Source organism: Neophocaena asiaeorientalis, unplaced genomic scaffold (assembly GCF_003031525.2).
Source record: "Neophocaena asiaeorientalis asiaeorientalis breed wild unplaced genomic scaffold, Neophocaena_asiaeorientalis_V1.1 scaffold254, whole genome shotgun sequence".
Lineage (NCBI taxonomy): Eukaryota > Metazoa > Chordata > Mammalia > Artiodactyla > Phocoenidae > Neophocaena > Neophocaena asiaeorientalis.
Genome location: NW_020174705.1, coordinates 203,456 through 223,948, shown reverse-complemented (window position 1 = coordinate 223,948; position 20,493 = coordinate 203,456). Strand labels below are relative to the sequence as shown.

Here is a 20,493-nt window from a genome sequence, read left to right as displayed (position 1 = left end):
CCCGCCGCCCCTCGAACCGGGAGTCGGCGAAGGGCTGCAGCCAGCGGGGGCTCTGGGCGCTGGCAGCGGGCTGGCGGAGCTCCTCCGCGCAAGGGAGCCGGATGGCCTGGAAACCCTGGCCGTCTTGTTCTGTACCGTTGCAAGGGGAGCCGTAAATTGAGCTTTTCTAACGTGGGTTCCTGCCGCGTGCTTTTCCAGCCCCCTTTTCCTCTAGCCACACAGGAGAGCCTCTGTTTAGCCAGCGCTTGGCAGTCGTTAGGTAGGTTGTACTGTAGGGAGGAGCGCAAGATCTTGATGGTTGTCTCAGGAGAAAGCGGTTGCATCTTTGCAAAACTATATACCTGCTGTGGTTTGTGTTTTCTTTTCTACCGAAGTAATGAAGTTGTAAGTTCACACTGGCACATTCGCAGGGCTGTGCAGATTGTTTGCACTTTATTTCATAGGCGAATAAGTGCTTTTTAGCTTTCTTTGTATATTGAGTTGCTTTTGAATTGCTTCCCATATTTTTATTTCATACAAACTGAACAATTGTGGCCCCTCTATTTTATTTATAAAGGTTCAGTGTATCTTTGCCTGCCTACATCAATCTGCAAGGGAGTTGCAGAAAAGCCTCATGTTCATCGAGCCGTGAGTCACAACCAATTTCTAAGCTGTTATAACAAAAAAGTGTTTGCTTTTTTTCACAAGTAACTTTAAAAGTGTAGTTTAGAAAGAAAACATTTTCAATAAAAAGACACTACATTAATCCTGGATGCTTGCAAATCCTAAAATATATTCCTCCTTTAGTATTACACAGCTCTGTGTCATATACACAGATTAGCTTTAAAATTTGTCACATTCCACTTTGCCTTTACTTTTATGTATCATTCCCCTGACTTCCTTACTGCAGGTTGGGCAAGAAAACTTTTCCTTTAAAACTTTTCAACAGCGGGCATAAAATTCTGCAGCTGAGGTCTTGAAGAATGCAGATGGGTACAGTATGTGTTGGAACTCACAGTGTGTATTGACTAACCTAGTTCCTTTTTTGCCTTTTTTTTTTTTTCTTCTTGGTATTGTCTTGTTAAAAGTGACTCTCAGGTGCCAACTGTTTTTTAAGGGTGGGGGTTAAAGGGGGATAGGTAGACTAGGTTCAGATTATTTATCAGTCAGTAGTAGAGAGAGAAAGCTTTCTTCATATAATTTTGGCAAAATACTGCCTATACGTTGGTCTATAGCAAAATGATTAGACTAATAAATAGCTTTTGTTGGAAACTACCAGCTTTAAGTCATACATGGTGATTCATCGCCCTCTGATTAGCATGGGTTTTGGTGTCTCATTGCCCACGTGTATGTGTGGGGCTAATGGCTGTTTGGTGCTCAGCATTTTCCTTCTGACTCCTTGACTTCCTTGGCACAATGACGGAGTCAGATCTCTTTAAGTGTGATTCTTCATGATATATTTAGCATCAAAAATCATCTGTATTTCGTTCCAGTTGTAAATACCTCTAGATAAGCTTTTCAGTGTATTTGGTAGTCTGCAAATCATCCAGGTGAATTGTACCAGATATGCTTTTGTGCTTAATGTGATAATATTGTCTTATTTAAAACCACACATGAATTTCAGGAGACGAAACCAGACAGAGGGTCAAGTTTACAGATGACCGTGTCTGCAAGAGTCACCTTCTGGACTGCTGCCCCCACGACATTCTGGCTGGGACGGTAGGTACATTTGGGGGGGATGTCATAGGACACTCAGACATGGATGCTGTGTAGGCACTGAAGGTTTTTCAGGTTGAATTCTGTTTTCCTTTACCAGGCAGAAATTACCTACTGCCCTTCAAGTGATAGGTTCTGTTAGTGTGGTGGAATTTTATATAATGACATATTTCACTTCTATAAAGTTCTCTTTGTAAAGTTATCAGGTTTTTGTAGAGTCATTTATACTGAGGTATTCATAGCTAAGTAGTGCAAATACTAGTCTCCTTCGGCTTTAGCAAAAAGTGTACTTCAGGTCAGCCTGTAGCTCTAAGATTCTGGGTTGGTTTGTTTTCAGGTTAAACACATGTTAGACTTTTGATCTAACGAGGTATGTTTCTTCCCCAGATTTTTAGATTTTTGAAAAATCAGGACTAACATCGATTTGCAATTTTGTGTTATGCCACCCTTTCAAGAAATCGATACATGATCCAATAAGTATAGACCTCTCTACTTCTAAGTGAAGTGTAAAATTCTAAGTGAAACTTTTCAGTTCATTTCAGATGAAGCAAAGAGATAAATGCTAGTTTTGCAGAATGTGCATTTATTCAAAATTAGGTAGGATTTAAGAAGATTAAAGAGTGTGGATTATCTACGGTGATTCAGCCACTTACAGAAAATTAGTTTTGTAAACACCATCAGCATTTTCAGATTTCACAGCTCCCTCCTGGAATGTCTACTCATTTTAAGGGTCACATGTGCATGTGCTGGGGAACGTTTTCTTCATAATTAATTGTTGCTTTTATTATTACCATTTTGGGGGAGCAGCGTCTGGCAAACTGCACAGGTGTATTGAATCTTCTCAAGCTGGCTCTTCTGACAGCAAATAGGAAATGAAAGCCAAGCCTTGTGCCTTTGTTAGCTGGGGTTTTGCCAGTGGTTGACCTGGTATAGGAAAACATTATAACTACTGTGTGCTCCAGATTGCTGTGGGTGCCATCACTGTAGACTGCTGGCTTCCACTGGTCATAAGCAGTCAGCGGTAGGATACTCCTGTATGAGACATCATAACCTGGAATTGCTGGTAGGTCTTAGTGGAAGAAGTCAAAGGGAATAGAGGGACATGCACCAGAGTGAAGCAGTTCAACCATATTTTTCTTGATTGGATCCCTATGTAGCATTGTTCCAGAATGCTGGTGAATGAGGGCATTTCCTACAAATGTTTATTGTGTTAGGTATAGGTTCATTTGCCAGATATTTGTTGGACACATATTCTGTGCCAGGCACTGGGGATGTGGTACCAATAAGACAAAAACTTGACTCTCATCTAATGGAGGAACAGGACAGACAGTAAATAATGAATGAGTAGGTTCTGGACTGTTGGATAGGGTGATAAGGAAAGGCCTCTCAGGAACATGAGGGCAGAGACCTGAATGGTGAGAAAAAACACACGTGTGCGTTTGGGGGATTAACGCTCCAGGTGGATGCTGGAGCAGAGGGAAACGGGTGCCTCAGGTGCCTCTGGGCTGGTGTGCTTCAGGGGGAGGGAGGCAGAGGCCGTGGAACCAGAGCAGTGATGAGAGGCCAAGTACTGCTCAGCATCACTCCGTCCCGCGTGGGTTACAGGGCAGCTCAGACTGAGGAGGAGGGAGCCCAGGAGACCCATGTTCATGTGAGGGTGCCGTGAACAATTGTGCGGGGTCGTGAGGTCAGTTGAGATGAGGGTTGGGAACTTGGATGGTGTTGTAAAGATTGAGCCTTAACTGGTGTGGGCTATGTGGAGGTGGCAAGTGAGAGGTAGAGTTTGTGTTGTGTTAAATTGGAATGAATATAATTCTTTAGAACACAGCTGCAAGATGAAAATGGTTATAACCCTCAGCTTGCCACGGGCTGCTCCATACCCAAATCTTTGCTCAAAACCATCTCCTGTCAGTAGGGGTGAGACAACGGAGGAATGGAAGCAATCGTTTTATTGAGGCTTGGTGGGAAAATGTATTGATTAGTAAGAGCGGAGGGATAGCTGGAGGGAAGGTAGTGTAACTTGTCTCGTGGTAGAACTTTGGTTTCCTGAAGGTTCTAGAAGGAGCCTTTATTTGCCCTTCCCTGTCTGCAGTGTGAGACCACTGGAGGGTAGAGGACACAGATGTTTGTTCAGTAAAAAAAAAAAAAAAAGGGGGAGGGGTCTGACATGCTGGATTTGACAGCCATTTGGAATATTTTGGAAGAAGTTTATGAGCGTGGTATTTCAGCTGTGCTTGGTGTTTGGCTGCTAGGGGAATTGGCCAGTACATCCTTGCCTCCTTGGCAAAGCTGAAAAGCTACTTCCAGAGTAACCATGGAACCCCAGGCCTGTATTCCACTTGCTTTAGCTTGAGAGCTTCCACCTGAGGGAAGATAATGGTGAATTTTGCTTTATGTGTGGTTCCCTAATGTCGAAATTTTCTTGACAGTTGAAGTTTTTAGAATGGAAATTGATTTGCAGTCAAAATTATAGTACTCAGCGGTTTCAGTGCTTGCTTCATCTGGAGGTGGTTTTTCTTTGAGTAACAGAATTTTGTTAGCTTTTAAATAATTTCTGATAGCTATCTCTCATTTTTCAGCTGTTGCACTTAGTTTTGTTTGTGGAAGCTATATATTTTTAAAGAATTATACTTGCTATTTAAAAGAGTGAAGGAAGCAAAAGTTGTCAGCTTTACAGTGATAGCAATTTTAGCTGCAACTTTGGCTTTTGGAACTTGTTTCCCTACCTCTGGATTCCCCACGTAACCAACATGTGTAAACTACACATGACTTCGGAGTAAGCATAATGAAGGAGAAAAGAGCTTTTGGCATGTAGCCTTCAGTCAAAATGAAGATAAACTCCAGCCTAGACAGTCCCCTCATGGCTCTGTCACTGGGATACTGAAGGAAATTTTGTTAAGAGCATGGCTGCACTTTCTGAGATTCGGACCCAGGAGTCAGGCACGGCGAGCCTCTCTCATGTGCCTAAAAACTAAAATGTTGAGTGTTTTGTAACCCACGAAGATTTTTTTGATCTCGTTTTGAACACACTTGTAGTTTGAGCTTAAAGGAGTTCCTGAACTCCATCATTCTTTGTTTGCTAGTCGTACTTGTGACCAACAGCTTGGGTTCCCAAGGTGTCTCCTCATTGGGCTGTTGGGTTTTCTTAACTTGCATTCTCTGACTTATTAGCCTGACCCTCAGCATCCAAACGTCCCTGTTGCTGTTTAGATGATCAGAGGCAAGGGTGGGTGTGGGGGTGTCCCTGTACAGGATCCTCTACTTAGGATTTAGATGAGAAATAAGCACTGCTAATTGTTCTGTACGTGCTCACAACATGTAATAGCACATCAGGCGAAATCTTACTGGTAACACAAATAATTTGTTTTGTTAAAAGAGCCTTTTGTTTTTCAAATGGGGCAAGTGAATGGTCCAGTCTGTGTTCCCAGTTACGTGTCCAGAGCCATTTAGCAGGTTAGGAGAATGTTTGGAGAATTGCTTTGGCTCTGAATCAGCCTGTTCTGCTTTATTTCCTTTGGTATACAAAGAGCTACACAAAGCCAGGTGTTAGGTTATGTTGTAATTTCCAAAACCTCGTTTTTCTCTGTTCTTTCTTTTTCCTCTTTTTGTCTCTGTAGCATCTTGAGTAGTCATGGCTGCAAGAAGGAATGCATGGAAACTTGCTGCTATCAGTGATACTTTTGTTTCCTGGCCTCTTCCTTGCCACCCTCTCACCCCTCATGTTTTCACCGAATAAACATTTCTTATGTGACTAATGCAATAATAAAACTGGCAAAAGCTAAATAATGAAAACATTACTAGTCTATTTCTGGTTCTGTAAGAGATATAAATCATTACACTTAAATGCACCTGTTCTGAGTGTCATATAGTCACGATGGTATCAATAAAAGGAAAATAAGGCTTCTTAGCCATATTATTTTTAAATTTTCTTATCATAGTTAATATCCAAAAAAGTACTGTTTATTTTGATGACAGCTAAAACACCAGGTCACAGTGCTTCCTACAAATGGCTTGATGTTCATGTGTAAATTTTTGTTTCTTTCTCACAGCGCATGGATTTAGGAGAATGTACCAAAATCCACGATTTGGCCCTCCGAGCAGATTATGAGATTGCAAGTAAAGAAAGGGACCTCTTTTTTGAATTGGATGTAAGTTTTATTTTGTGTTAATTATTCCCTACTGTGAAGAGCCAAATACAGCACTAACAAGAATAATGTAACCTATGTAAGTTATGAAGCAGAATAATGAAATAGATGTCATTCCACCGCTCTCTGGCTGGGAGCTAGAACGTGGCCAGTACTGATTTGTGTCTGTGTGTCTATCATCCCTATTCGGTTCTATGTTTTGTATGTATCATTTTCTTTAAAAATGTTTCTTATTACATATTTTATGATTCCTTGGACATTGTGTTTATTCTTCTCTTTGAGTCTTATAAAAATGGTTTCATAGCATAGGTAATCTTTAATAACTTTTTTCCTTCAGTATTATGTTCCAGTTTACATATTTTGTTGAGTATGGTTTGTTTGTTTTCATTGCTGCTTGAGTATTCCCCAAACTATCCATTTTGTGTTCGTAGACAATTGGGTTGATACTAGTTTCTTTTTTAAATTTTTTATTCTTAAACTATTATGAACAGTGTTATAAATGTTCTTGAATATCTTCTTGGTGCACGTGTACAACGGTTTATCTAGGGTATATTCCTAGGAGAGGAATTGCTGGATTGTAGGAGAGGCACGTTTATTCTTGAAAGATCTATAATGTTGTCTTTTTCTTTTTTCTCCCTGTTTGAGAATGTGTATCAGTTTACAGCCCTAATAGCAGTGTACACATCCTCGCTAACATTTGGTATTGTCAGACCATTAAATTTTTGCAATTTAATGGTTATAAAATGTCATTTCATAACTTTATTGTCATTTTTGCCTCCCAAAGGAGCCTTTTTTAGACCTTTTCCCATAATTTGTCTACTTCCCCGCCATGAAATTTTGATACCACAGATACCCAGCATATCAGTTTATGTGATCCTTTCCAGGCCACTAACCATTGTAATAGCTAAGATTTTTTTCACTCTTCATGACAAGTTTTCATCCCTGTCCCCATTGAGAATGCATGATTGTCACTCCATTCTATTTATTTACAGTTTTTTTTTTTGCCGTGTTCTGTTGCTTGTGGGATCTTAGTTCCCCGACCAGAGATTGAACCCAGGTCCCCTGCAGTGGAATCGCCGAGTCCTAACCACTGGACTGCCAGGGAATTCCCATGGAGTCACTCTGTTAGTTTTTTCTTTTTCCAAGTCCTCCATCCCTGGTTTGACCAGAGGTCAGTGAGGGGTTTGATGCCATTCAGGTTCCTCAGTGAAGACTGGGAAGGCACTGAGCTTGGTGGGAGGAAGTCAGAGAAAAGCAAAACCAAGGAAAGACTTTTTTTTTTCTGCCAATGGACATTTTAGAGATATATATATTATAGCTAGAGTCAATTCTACTTAAATCAGTAATCTTAAAAAGTGATTAAAATTATCATTTCTTTTTCAAGTACAGTCTTCAACATCAGCGTTGAATCTTTGAATTAACTAAAAATGCCTTTAGCAACAAACAGCTCAACTAATAGATGGGGCTTGGAGATGAAAGTTTTCTTTATTGTGAGTTTAAATTCTTCAGTACCTGAAAAACACTTATGTAAAGAGACCATTACCTTGGGATATCAGAAAGAGTTAGATACACAGATGTATAGGTTAAATTTTCAATTTTAGTAACATAATTTTTTTGGATCACAAATCTAAGCATTTCTGCTACATGAGAATGTCAGTGTACTTTTTAAATGCCCTGATGAATTTATGCTGATGAATAGAAGAAATTTAGACTACAGAAAGACTGAAACATATACGGTAATTTAGTATTTTATGAAAGGCATGTGTTCAGCCACTGTGGAGATGAGTTTTTCCATGAACACTATTAGGAACTATGGATTAGCTAGTTGGGGGAAAAACCAGGTTGGATCCCCCAAAAGAGAATTTTGTTCTGTCATCTTGACATGTTATAAAGCCTAGAAGCTATAAGGGAAAGATGGATACATTTTTCTGAGTAGGGACTTAAGATATTAGCATATCAAAAATTCCTATACATAAAATAAGAATTCAACTGGGACAAAATGTTTGCAGCACATATGACGAAGGGCAAGTATCCTTTGTATATAGAATTCATCATGATTGAGAAGAACTGTAACAATAGCTGAATAGAAAATGGGCGAAGGATAGAAAAGGACACTTTCTGGTAGGCATCTAATCCTGTGGCAGATACTCACCCTCACTCATAGCTAAGGAGATGGAGAGTTAAGTAATCCTGATACACCTCCTGGATAATTGAGCATCTGAAGATGTGAAAGCACATCCCAGCAGTGCTAGTTCTGAGAGTATATCTGACCGATACTTTTGCATATGTACAAAGATAAATTTGCTCCAGAATATTCCTGCAGCATTAGAGCTGCAGAAAGCCAGAACACTGTAGGCTTCTTCAGTGAGGGCTTGGCTAAGTCATTGCTCTTCTTTACAATGGAATGATGTATAGCTATGGAAAGAGGATTGAGTTCAGTGTGGTTCAGTGTATGTTGTTGTGAAATTATCTTCCAGATAAAGAGGAAAAGCAAGTGTGATACGATGGCTTCTGCAGTGTGATTTTTAAAAAGGAAGGACATTTATACCCATTGACGTACCTAGATGTATGAGTAGTTTTAGAAGAAACCAAGAGATTATGAACATTCTTGTCTTAGTTGGAGGGCTCAAGTGGGTCACGAGACCTTTTTGTATTGTGAAAATTTACCATTTGCAGGAATACCTTTTCCTGTTAAAGAGGTAACCACCTGTTCTTTCAACTCCTTAAAAATCGTATTTGACCTAACAGATGGCTCATGTTGAAATGTTTGATGGCTAGTGCTGTAAACCTACGTAGGAGGCCTCCTGTCCTGAAGAACGAAGGGTGACTTGGAGCAGCTGTGTTTGTGGGAGGGCAGTCTTGTCAGGTGGCTCTCAGCATGTCAAATGCTTGTATACACTTGTTCCAGAACTCTGCTGGGACTGTATCTTAGTGATATGTGTTAATGGGTACACAGAAAAGGTGCCCATTGCAGCTTGCTTTGTGAAAGTAAAAGACTGAAGTAAAAAGAGGAGGATGTACTGGAACTGTTTATTAGTGGGGGCTACTTGCGTAAGGTGTGGTCCTGCCACACAGTGAGTGGTGCTTTGTGGAGCGCTAAGCAGGTACCTCTGGGTGTTAGGGAGAGTTTACCATAAAAAGGTTTTTTAAATAATGGCTTTACAATATAATTCACAAGCCATAAAATTTACCCTGCCTTAAAATTTTTAACATATATATATATCAGTAGTGTTTAGATATGCATGGGTTTATTTATTTATTTTTTAATTTTATTTTTGGCTGCGTTGGGTCTTCGTTGCTGCGTGAGGGCTTTCTTTAGTTGTGGCGAGCGGGGGCTACTCTTCGTTGTGGTGCACGGGATGGGTTACTTTGATAGAGGTAAATGTGGCCTGACTTTAAAATACCAAACTAAAATAACTTTTTTTTCCCTTAGTTATGCAGAATAAACTTAGAAGGAAAAAATAAAGTGCTTTTCCAGAATATAGATTTGTTAAAAGAATTTGATAAAAATCCAGTTTTTAAATCTCTTCGGTAGGAAACGTAACTGTTACAGATTCCAGGTGAAAAGTCTTCCCTTTCCATGTGACTAGCCATCCAGTACCTGTCTTCAGAGGTCACTTGTATCTTTCAAAGATAGGCCATTCAGTCTTTACAGATATATATATATGTATGTATGTATGTATGTATAAATATATATATGTATGTATGTAGGTATATATATGTATATATGTATATGTCAGAAAGGCTAGTTGTGATTTTTCTTGTCAAAATTGCAATTTTGATAAATCAGAACACCTCAGAAGCTTTTCGGCCAGGTGTGGCCAGTGGGCTGACTCTTGCTATCACTGACCTGTTGCTGCCTCCTGATGACCTGCTGTTGGTGCTAGGCTCCTAGCCTGCCACGTATGTAGCCTGTGGACTGTTCACTTCCCAGGTGTGGGACCAGCAGCTCCCATGTTGAGGTTGGTTTCTGGAGAGACTACAGTGTAGTCATCGCTGTTGGAAGATGGACACAGGTTTTGTTTTCACAAGTTGTGAACCATCGCTAAATCATGACTTGTTCTGATTTTTCTTAATAACTTGTATTTATGTATCTCACCAAGTGTTTTGGTAGAATATCTTCACTGTTGACAGTGAATCTGTGAGGTGAGCCAAACATTTATCTCCAAAGTCTCTGAAAGTATAATAAGATTGATGCCAGAATTAATGCAAGCAGTATCAAGTGACGCTGGGAGAGGAATCATTCCGTTTAGCAGATCAGTCAGGGATATTTAGGAGCTATTTTTATCTAGGTTGTGTTAGAAAGACAGCTGACAAAAACAGTACAGCATTTATTTTGTCTTCATATTGAAAAAATTAAATATATTATTAATGTAACAGGCATTTGAATTATATTTTAAGCCATGTTTATCATACAAGGTTTTTTTTTAATTTATTTTTGACTGCGTTGGGTCTTCGTTGCTGCATGTGGGCTTTCTCTAGTTGCAGTGAGCAGGGGCTACTCTTTGTTGTGGTGTGTGGACTTCTCATTGCAGTGGCTTCTCTTGTTGCGGAGCACGAGCTCTAGGTGCGTGGACTTCAGTAGCTGTGGCTCGCGGGCTCAGTAGTTGTGGTGCACGGGCTTAGTTTCTCCACCGCATGTGGGATCTTTCCAGGCCAGGGCTTGAACCTGTGTCCCCTGCATTGGCACGTGGATTCTTAACCATTGCGTCACCAGGGAAGTCCCTCGGTAAATCTTTTATAAGAGGTCATCAGCCCTTTATACTACTTTCAGATATTTATAGACTTTGAGTCCCCTCTCAGCAATTTGTAAGAAATTGTCCTAGAAGAATAATTGCCTATGTATGAGAAGACTTAAGATGTTTATTGCATCATTTTGGATTAGTGAAAAGTGAAAAAATGCAAATGTGTATTCATTGTGGAATGGTTATAGTTGTGTTAAAATACAGTGAAACACAGCTATAGATACAGAAGATGCGTGTATTGATGTGAAAAATGAAAAAAGCTTGAAAAACTCATAAATGGAGTAAAAATTGTTTGCTTTTATATGCGTTTTGATACAATTTTAAAAGGTATATACCAAGCTCTTAAGTGACTGTTTCTTAGGGGAGGAGAAAGAATTATGCTTTCTTTTCTTTTTTTTCTTTTTTGACTCATGGTGTTCAGGATCTTAATTCCCCAACTAGGGGTGGAACCAGTGCACCCTGTAGTGGAACCACGGAGTCCTAACCACTGGACCGCCGGGGAATTCCAAATTATGCTAAGTCGTGAAAAGTTATTAGGTCCAGTCAGGTTGCTAAAATAGTAGGCAGAAATGAAAATTTAAAGGTATTTCTACCTTGTAACTTACTTCTACAGATCTCTTATCTTAAGGAAGTACAGTGGCCTCTTAAACAACACAGGTTTGAACTGTGTTGGGTCCACTTACATATGGATTTTTTTTCAATAAATACATACTACAGTACTACACGATCCATCGCTAACCCCCTCATTGTTCAAGGGTCAACTGTGATTGAAAACACAGGCAAACACTGGTACACAAAGATGTTTGTGGTAGCTAGCATTGTTTATAAGATTGAAAAGTTGGTTGCAACAAAAAAGGCTTAATGATGAATGAGCAAATTATGATGCACTCAAATGGTAGACTGTGCCCTTGAAACTTTGTGACACCTGTTCAATGACTTAAAATTCCTTAGGAAATCATGAGAAAGACAAAGATAAAATTGTGTATACTGAAGATTTCTGTGTGCTCTCCTTGGAAGCCTGTGGCTGAATCAGAATTCATTGACTATCATGGAAAACGCCAAAAGCCCCCTTTCCCTGTGCCCCTCCCGCTCCCTGGAGGCAGTCCCTTACCACAGCTTTAAGGTGGAAGGAGGCAACAGCTTGCTGTTCAAATGCCACAGGCTGACCTTGGATGGTCAGGGTTTTTTGTTTGTTTTTTGGTTTGTTTGTTTTACCATGGAGAATCTCATACATCAAAAGGAGGTGTAACAGTATACTGAATCTCCATGTACCCATCACTCAGCCTCAGGAATGATCAGCTCAGGACCAACTGTGTTTCATCTTTGTGTACCCACTTCTCACAAATCTCAAAACAAACCTCACACATCTTGTCATCTCATCTGTAAATATTTCAGTGTTGCCATTGGCTTTTGAAGTTCTCTTTACTCTTCATACAAAGATCTGGTATTATATTTGGTTATGACAGAATCTCCTTACTAGCATGTTGTTTGTTGTTGTTTTTTTTTAACTGAAATATAGTTGATTTACAATGTTGCATTAGTTTTTTGTGTACAGCAAAGCGATTCAGTTATACATATATATAAATTCATTTTCAGATTCTTTTCCATTATAGTTTATTACAAAATACTGAATATAGTTCCCTGTGCTGTACAGTAGGACCTTGTTTGTCTATTTTGTATATAGTAGTTTGTATCTTATTAACGTTGTTTCTAAAAATACATTGAGGAAAAATTTAAACATGCAGAAGTAAACAGAATAATATAATGAGATCTCTGGGTTTCATCTCCCAGTTTTCAGTGATTGTTGACGTGAAGACTCTTATTTCATCTTTATTCTTGTCTTTCCACACTGGATTATTTTACAGTAGTTCCTAGACATAGAATTTCATCTGTAAGTACTGCAAATAGTACATCTAGAAGATAATTTTATTTAAAGTATTGGTAATTTAAGAAATAATTTTTTAACATTATCTAAGTCCTCAAATTTCCCAGACTATCTCAAAAAGTATTTTTTTTACGATCATTTGTTTGACTCAGAATTCAAAATAAGAGCCACACATTAGGATGTATTGTAAGTCATTTTAAATCTGTTTGAAGAAATTAATTTTTAAGTCTCTCATATCCTGGATTTTGCTGATTGCATCCTTATAATGCAGTCTTTTTAATGTGTTTTCCTTTATCTTTGAAACTTCCTATAACCTGGGAGTTAGATCTGGAAGCTTGACGGTCAGAATCAGGTTCTCGTTTGACAGAGTAGTGCAGGGGCCGGGCCGGGCACTGGCTGGTGCGTCACCTCGGGTGGCAAAACGTCTGTGGAATTGGGTGGCACAGGCAGCCTGACCTGGTTGCACAGGCCCCCATCAGCCTTTGGTCTCATGCTTCAAGCAGCAGTTGAGGATTATTGCCTAGATCAGTTATGTCACTAGGGTTACTGCTTGTCAATTGTTTATTTATTTATTTATTTGGCTGCATTGGGTCTTAGTTGTGGCACACAGGATCTTTCTTTGCAGTGCACGGGCTCTTTTTTGTGGCGCATGTGTTCAGTAGTTGCAGCACACAGGCTCAGTAGTTGCAGATGGCAGGCTCTCCAGTTGTGGCATGCAGTCTTAGTTTCCCCACAGCATATGGAATCTTAGTTCCCTGACCAGGGATTGAACCTGCATCACCTTCATTGGAAGACAGACTCTTCACCACTGGACCACCAGGGAAGTCCTGTCAGTAACTTAAAAACATGTAAAACACTCACGTGATTAAGAGTTTGAGATATGAAAGGTATGTTGTGAAGCCTGCCTCTTTCTCTGTTCTTTAGCCCCCGGTTGGCCCCAGAGGTAACCAGTTGTTCGGTTTCTTCTCTTTCCTTCAGAGATTATGTGGATACCTGAGGGACATGTATCTCTACTTTCTATTTTATTTTATTTTTATAAATTTTATTTATTTATGGCTGTGTTGGGTCTTCGTTGCTGTGCACAGGCTTTCTCTAGTTGTGGTGAGCGGAGGCTACTCTTCGTTGCGGTGTGTGGGCTTCTCATCACAGTGGCTTCTCGTTGTGGAGCACAGGCTCTAGGTGCGCAGGCTTCAGTAGTTGTGGCACGTGGGCTCAGTAGTTGTGGCTTGCCGGCTCCAGAGTGCAGCATCAGTAGTTGTGGCACATGGGTTTAGTTGCTCCGCGGCATGTGGGATCTTCCCGGACCGGGGCTCAAACCCGTGTCCCCCGCATTGGCAGGCGGATTCTTAACCACTGCGCCACCAGGGAAACCCTCTGTTTTTTTTTAAACACAAATAGTAGTCTGCTGTACACATGCTCTATACCTGCCCCCCCTTCCCTTTTTTTGGTTTAAGTTTTCAGCATATCTTTGAGATTATTTCCTATTGTATAGTGTACTTCATCCTTTTGTGTCTACGTAGTATTCCACAGGATGTTTGTTTTATAGGACCATGCCCTGTTGATGGTCATAGTGCTGCATTGCACATTGGCACATTGTGAGTGTATCTAGGAAAGATCCCTAGAAGCGGGACTGTTGGCCCAGAAAGGATGTGCTTTTGTCGTTTTGGTAGTTAGTGTCACGGAGTTCTCCAGAGGGGTGAATGATCCCACCAGTGATGTGTGAGAGTTCCCATTTTCACATCTTTACTAACAGAGCAGCGAGTTACCAAACTTTCAGTTTTTGCCAATCAGAAAGGTGTAAAAAGGTATTTCTTTGTGGGCCTGACAGGGTTGTCATAAAGGTGTTTCTCTGTGTAGGTGTTCACTGCCTAGACCCTCAGCTTGGGCTGATGGCTGAGACCTCTGGCACTTTTCCACCCCAAATTCAGGTTATCTGGGAGAAAGTGCCTCACCATTGGCTCCTTCTAGCCCAGTACAGCCTCATTCTGACTGCACCAGGGCCAGGCCTTGATTTCTTGAGAGTGTTATGGAATTCCCTAGGAGAGGGAATTGGTCATCTCTATAAATACATCTCAAGTTTTTCAACTTGAACACAGACACACAGAACATTAAGGTTACAGGGCAGCCCATTTCTTCAGTGTTCACATGTGGAAAATGTAAAGATTTGCTTCTCTCTAATTCAGTGAAAATATGGTTCACTTTTCCCCCACATTGTCTTGCTTTGTGATGTTTTATTTGACAGGTTTCCAGAGCAACACACCATATCAACTAATGGGACCAGTTCTGCTTACACCTGGTCTCTGTAGGTGTGCAGTGTGACAGTCACGCTTTCCCAGTCAGGTCCTGGGTGAGAGTCCTTGTGTGACCCTGGGCGAGTTATTTTGCCCTTTTCTATTTTCTATAAACTGGGCTGGTGAAAACTGCCTCAGAGCTGTGAGGACTAAGTGTAGGTACTTTGGAGTCAAACCACAAGGGGCTTTGCATCCTGATGCCATCGCTCAGGAGTTTGGAGACTGTGCCTCCATTTCTTCATCTGAAAATTGGGTACCTTGAGAGCCCCTGCATGGCTGTATTGAGGCACACGTTTGCTGTGACTGTTCTGCTGACAGCATGGGCTCCTCTTAGGCTCACTGATGCTGCTAGGCAGGCAGGGTCAGGGAGAGCACCTCATGGTCCTGTGTGTGGACGGACAGCCTCCAGCGGCAGTGAGACCTGTGTGCCCCCTGTGCCAGCGGTGTGCCCAGGCCCCCTGAGTAGTTCATGGTTCATCACACCACCCCTGAGTTACAAAGGTGGATAACTTCCTAGTAAATGGTACCTTGTGATTAGGACTTAATTTTTAGATTTGAGCACCTTTTTTTTTTTTTTTTTTAATCATTTAAACCTGCTTTTTTTTTTTTTTTGGCTGCGTTGGGTCTTCATTGCTGCGTGCAGGCTTTCTCTAGTTGCAGTGTGAGGGGGCTACTTTTCATTGCGGTGCATGGGCTTCTCATGTGGTGGCTTCTCTTGTGGCAGATCACGGGCTCTAGGGGCGCAGGCTTCAGTAGTTGCGGCTCGCAGGCTCTAGAATGCAGGCTCAGTAGTTGTGCACGGGCTTAGTTGCTCCGCGGCATGTGGGATCTTCCCGGGCCAGGGCTTAAACCTGTGTCCCCTACATTGGCAGGCGGATTCTTAACCACTGTACCACCAGGGAAACGCTAAACCTGCTTTTTGATTTAGGAACCAATCTGGAATTGAGAAGCACATTGAAGAGAGGGAGGGGCAGTAGGACAGAGCCATGTTTTAAAGAACATGGCAGTTAAGAGACGTCTCTGCAGTATGTCTAGTCTGTGTTGTGAAGTTTACCATTTAATTTTTAGCTTATCAGATGTCTGAGTCAGTTTATATTTTGCTTCGATGCAGCTGGTTGCCTTGATTGGTAAAAGCACTGGCAGAACTGTCAATGTGTATTCCCCACTCAACCCCTGTTGAGCAGATCCCTGGCTGTGTCAGGTGTGAGATCCCTCTTTTTGGGTAGACAATAGAGGAACTCTGCATCAAAGTCTCAGCACGTGTGCATGCATGACCCTTGCACCTCTCAGGCTGGTCTGTTAGGAGCTGCTGTTCCAGGTGAGCACAGATGGTACGTGACCCGAGTCAGCTCACTGGCGCTCTGATCCTGGCAAGCCCCCACCTTGTCAGCAGAGCTGGTCAACTTGACATACTTCCAGGAAATGCAGTGCATGCATGCAAACAAATGCCAGTCATCGGCTTTCCTGCTCGTTTGATTTGAACATAGTGAAATGTTTATTGAGAATATTTGGGGACCAATGACAGGAAAGAGGTCCTGAGTTCCAAGTGTGTGGAGTGAAATCTGGGAGTTGGCCTTGTGGGCAGTGGGGCTTGGCACCATCACGAGCCTCTTCCCTGTCTTGACCTACTCCCAAGTATGCATTTATTTGAAAAGAGGGGACTGTAATCCTCTCCAGTGTCCCTACTGTCCATTCCAGTGTCACACCAATCCTTGAGGAGTGCTCTGTCCTGACCATATTTGGAGGAAGAGACATAGATTATCACTCCTTGGTCCGTTGGCCTAACTTTCACCTGCCTTATTATCATTTCCACCCAGAACTTTCCTTTCTCTATTTTTCAGCGGTGGATCATTCACCCTGTCTAACCCGGTCATCCACTGCTAACCTCACTTGCTGTCTATGTAACATGATGCTGACTTCAGCAACTTGGGAGGTGCTACTTATCACTGGTCCTAGCCTGACAGTTGGGAAAGTGACGTCCTGTTTGTATGTTTATCTGAAGTTATGTTGGGGCCTTTGACTAATTACGGCAAATTAAGTGCTTAGCATATGTGACTGCTTATTAATTGGTATTTTATTGATTCCCACCAACTCTTTTCAGAGTGTCTTTTCCTTTACCTTTTTGGGTAAGTAGTAACCAGTTTTCCCGCTACTTTAGACGGTGGGCAATAACTAAACGTGTTCACAGCTCTCAGTAACATTTGTTCTATTGTTTTGTTTTGAGGTGGAAGGGGGAACTCTACCCTCAGAACATGAGGGAATAATATTTACGTGGCTCACAAAGACCAGTGAGTACATCATCTGCATCTCCCACGACTCACCAGGAGAGGGCCTCTGACATTAGCTCAGTCCAGCCTTTTCTGACCCTCAGAGACCACTGTTAGTTATGGCCAGGTGTTTTAATTTTCCTCAGAAATTTCTTGGAAACGTTGTTGAGGGATGGGGGTTCTTTTACAAATTTTGGAAATAAATAAATCAGATGAGAAGACATGCTTTTGAGTGGTCATTTGGTTTAACAGAGCCCCTTAATTGAATGTGATTGTGGACATTTTAGCTGTAGTGTAGCTTCAGATCTTCCCACTGAACCTACAGGCTTTAAGAACCAACCCAGGACTGTTATTTCCTATCGAACACGTGAGTTCTGAGGTCGTAGGCATGTCACTGACTGTAGCTCTCTGCCTCTCCTGAGCTAGGCGATGGATCACTTGGAGTCCTTTATTGCTGAGTGTGATCGGAGAACTGAGCTTGCCAAGAAGCGGCTGGCAGAGACGCAGGAGGAGATCAGTGCAGAAGTTTCCGCAAAGGTATGCTGGGGAGGCCTTCGCCTCACATTGTTGTCGTAAGAACTGGGCTGCCACCGGGCTAGCAGTCACGGTCACTGCTGAGTGTGCATCTTTGGGGTGGATGGTACCCACTGCCTTGGCTGTTCCCAGTGAGGAGGGAAGGCCGTCGCTGAGCTCTTAGCCCCTCCCCACACTGTGCGTGTGGGGTTTTTTTGTTTGTTTTGTTTTGTTTTTTGGTGTGTGTGTGTGCGCACGTGTGCGTATGTTTTAAAAGTTTCTTTTTTTTTTTTTTAACATTCCTACATAAAACAGGAAATGAGAAAAGTTAGCAGGGAAATGGTTAAACTGTGGTGCATCCATATCACGGAAGAAGAAAGTAGATCTGTGTGAAATTGGCCTGTGTGTCATCTGGATGACCCTTGTCTCTTCAGTGGAACTCTCTTCAGTGTCTTTTTTCCTTTCAGTTTTATAAAAGCATTTCTTAGGAAATAGACAGTTGCAAACTGGATCAACGGTGCCGTTTTATTTCTGAAAGCAAATCCCAATAATTAGGCATTTTGCTTACAGTATAAGTGTATGCATTTAGACCCATGCATTTTTTTACCCTTACCCAGAAGATTGAACTGTAATAGAAGGCATAAAAAGAGATGGTCTAGAAGCTGACCCACATGATGGTCCCTGCAACCTGTTGGCAGTAACAGCGGTGCCACTGCTTTTATTGGAACGTGGTGCACAGGTCTAGTTATGATCAGTCTCAGTGGTGGCGTTAAGGATGTCGTAATTGTTAGAATTCACATGTCATCAGTGAGGGTTTCCAGCTGTTCTAATATTTTCAGTGGAACAGACCAGAAATGCAACAAGAGAAACACTCGTTTTCTTTGCATTAAAAAATCTGTTGTTTTTAGATGTCTCCTTACCTGATTGTTTCTCTCTCGTAGGCAGAAAAAGTACATGAGTTGAATGAAGAAATAGGGAAGCTTCTTGCTAAAGCTGAACAGCTAGGAGCTGAAGGAAATGTGGATGAATCCCAGAAGATTCTTATGGAAGTGGAGAAAGTCCGTGCAAAGAAAAAAGAAGCTGAGGTTGGTGACAAAAATGTCTTAGAGAGGGAGGAAGTAGTAACTCCAGAGTTGACCTTTTGGGCTAAGATTAAGCCATGCCTTCTTTTTTTGTATACATATTGGGAAGGAGTTGGAAACAAGGTGGTATATTGTCAGGATTGTACGGTTTAGAGTCAGCACACACTGAGGTTTGTGTCTTCACTCTGCCCCTGTGACCCCGTGTGGCCTCAGACTAGGCACTTGCCAGCTCTGCGCATTATTCCCACGTGTAGAGTGCGTCCTGAGTATAACAGTCAGCGGAGGAGTGTTAGTGAGCACCTGCCGTCTGTCCATCTGGCTCCCAGGGAGGGGGCAGCGTGGTGGGTGTTCACCTGGTGTAATTGGGCCAGACTTGCATTGCAGATGCTATGTACAGTGAGGCCTGGTGCTTAGTGACACTGTGTCCTCAGTAGAGACCCATGCAGGTTGCGGGTGGTACCCAGGTGGTGTCCGCTAGGCTGCCAGGCCAAGACACACTGCTGTGTGGTGGAGAAGCTGAGTCAGGGACTCAATGTCTGTACCGGTGACAACCATTTTCCTCCTAGATGATTTCCTCTGTTGCATACTCCCTGGTTCTCAAATCTCACTGCTGGAATCGGAGATGGCTTGGGTAGGCTTCGAGAACGGTGGGAATGGTAGTCAGAGGAAGACGGGGCAGGTGTGTTCCTTTAGTAAGTGCTTGTCATACTCCAGCTATGGGCCAGGCACTTCTCTAGTTGTGAGCAAGCCGGAAGACTCCCTCTCCTGTTGGAGATGATACTGCTGTGGGGAGGGGGGCCAGGCAGAAAGGAATGTGAGCAACGGATAAGATTAATTCTGATGAAGATGGGTGCACTTGGAGGGTGCAGGGCGTGTCCAGGTAGGACAGAGGGACACTGGAAGGCCCTTAGCTGAGACCAGATGAGAAGGTTCTCAGAATGGTGGGTAGAGGTGAGATGGTGGAGTGAGCGGTGCCCCAGTGCAAGGCTGGTTTTGGTTGTTGCTGCACCCCCGGCTTGTCATGGTGCCTGATACATAGTAGCAGCTCAGCGATGACACAACAATTCTCAGCTGAATACACGAGTCCTGCTGACTGCCTGTGGGTGTTCGAGTGAGGCCCACTCAGGCAATGATATGTGCATGAAGAGTCGCAAGTCCTGCGTAGAAATCCTACACGGCTGTATACTAAACCCCTGTGTACTTAAATGGGAAATTTATGTTTACATGTAAAAAAAAAAAGTCAGGCTCCCTCGGTTGCTGACAGCTCCAGCAGAAAGGCCAGAGGGTCAGGAAGGAAGCTCTGCGGCCTCTTAGCGAGTCCTGAGGCCAAGCCTTCCTGCTTTGAAGAGCAGAGCAGACACCAGAAACCCGTGAGATGGCTCCGAGATTTATGCATAGGCTGAATGATTGTAGATGTGGGGTTCACCACTTGGATGTCTGCAGACAGCCAAGAGGGCAGCAGGATAGGGGACCCATGGCAACTTGTGCCCAGGACTCCAAGCATCCTTGCTAGAAGGCAGGTGCAAGGACGCTCACAGCAGAACTGATAAAATGAGCAGCCGTCGGTAACCTGGAAAACCACCCATGGACAAACAGCCATGTGCCCCTGAAATGGAGTCCTGCAGCAGTGAACGAACTGAACACATCTGTCTGCAGCATCCTGGAGAGAGCTCTCCAGCAACACAGGTGGGAGAAAGACCTGTAGTGCTGACACAGTGCTGACCACTGACATGGTTTATGGGTCCACATGTGCAATGAAGTACAGAGACAGCACTGAAGATTATGCTGAACGCACACGAATGCCTCTGGGGAGGGAGAGAACAGACACTAGAGAGGGAAACATCAGGAACTGAATTTCCATCATAATGTT

General features: G+C 42.4%; 1 protein-coding gene across 3 annotated transcripts in view; it reads left to right on the top strand.

Annotated features, from left to right (window-relative positions):
- LOC112409354 (putative RNA-binding protein Luc7-like 1) overlaps positions 1-20,493 on the top strand; it is a 32,331-nt gene that overhangs the window by 484 nt on the left and 11,354 nt on the right. The window contains exons 2-6 of one of the 3 annotated variants that reach the window (XM_024759391.1): positions 557-627; positions 1,604-1,698; positions 5,745-5,843; positions 17,455-17,565; positions 18,483-18,626. In XM_024759391.1, coding sequence (XP_024615159.1) covers positions 5,748-5,843; positions 17,455-17,565; positions 18,483-18,626 — 351 coding nt within the window. In that variant the 5' untranslated portion in view covers positions 557-627; positions 1,604-1,698; positions 5,745-5,747. Of the gene's footprint in view, positions 1-70; positions 260-556; positions 1,699-5,744; positions 5,844-17,454; positions 17,566-18,482; positions 18,627-20,493 lie in introns of those variants that run through there. The other 2 variants (XM_024759390.1, XM_024759389.1) reach the window with 2 other exon arrangements.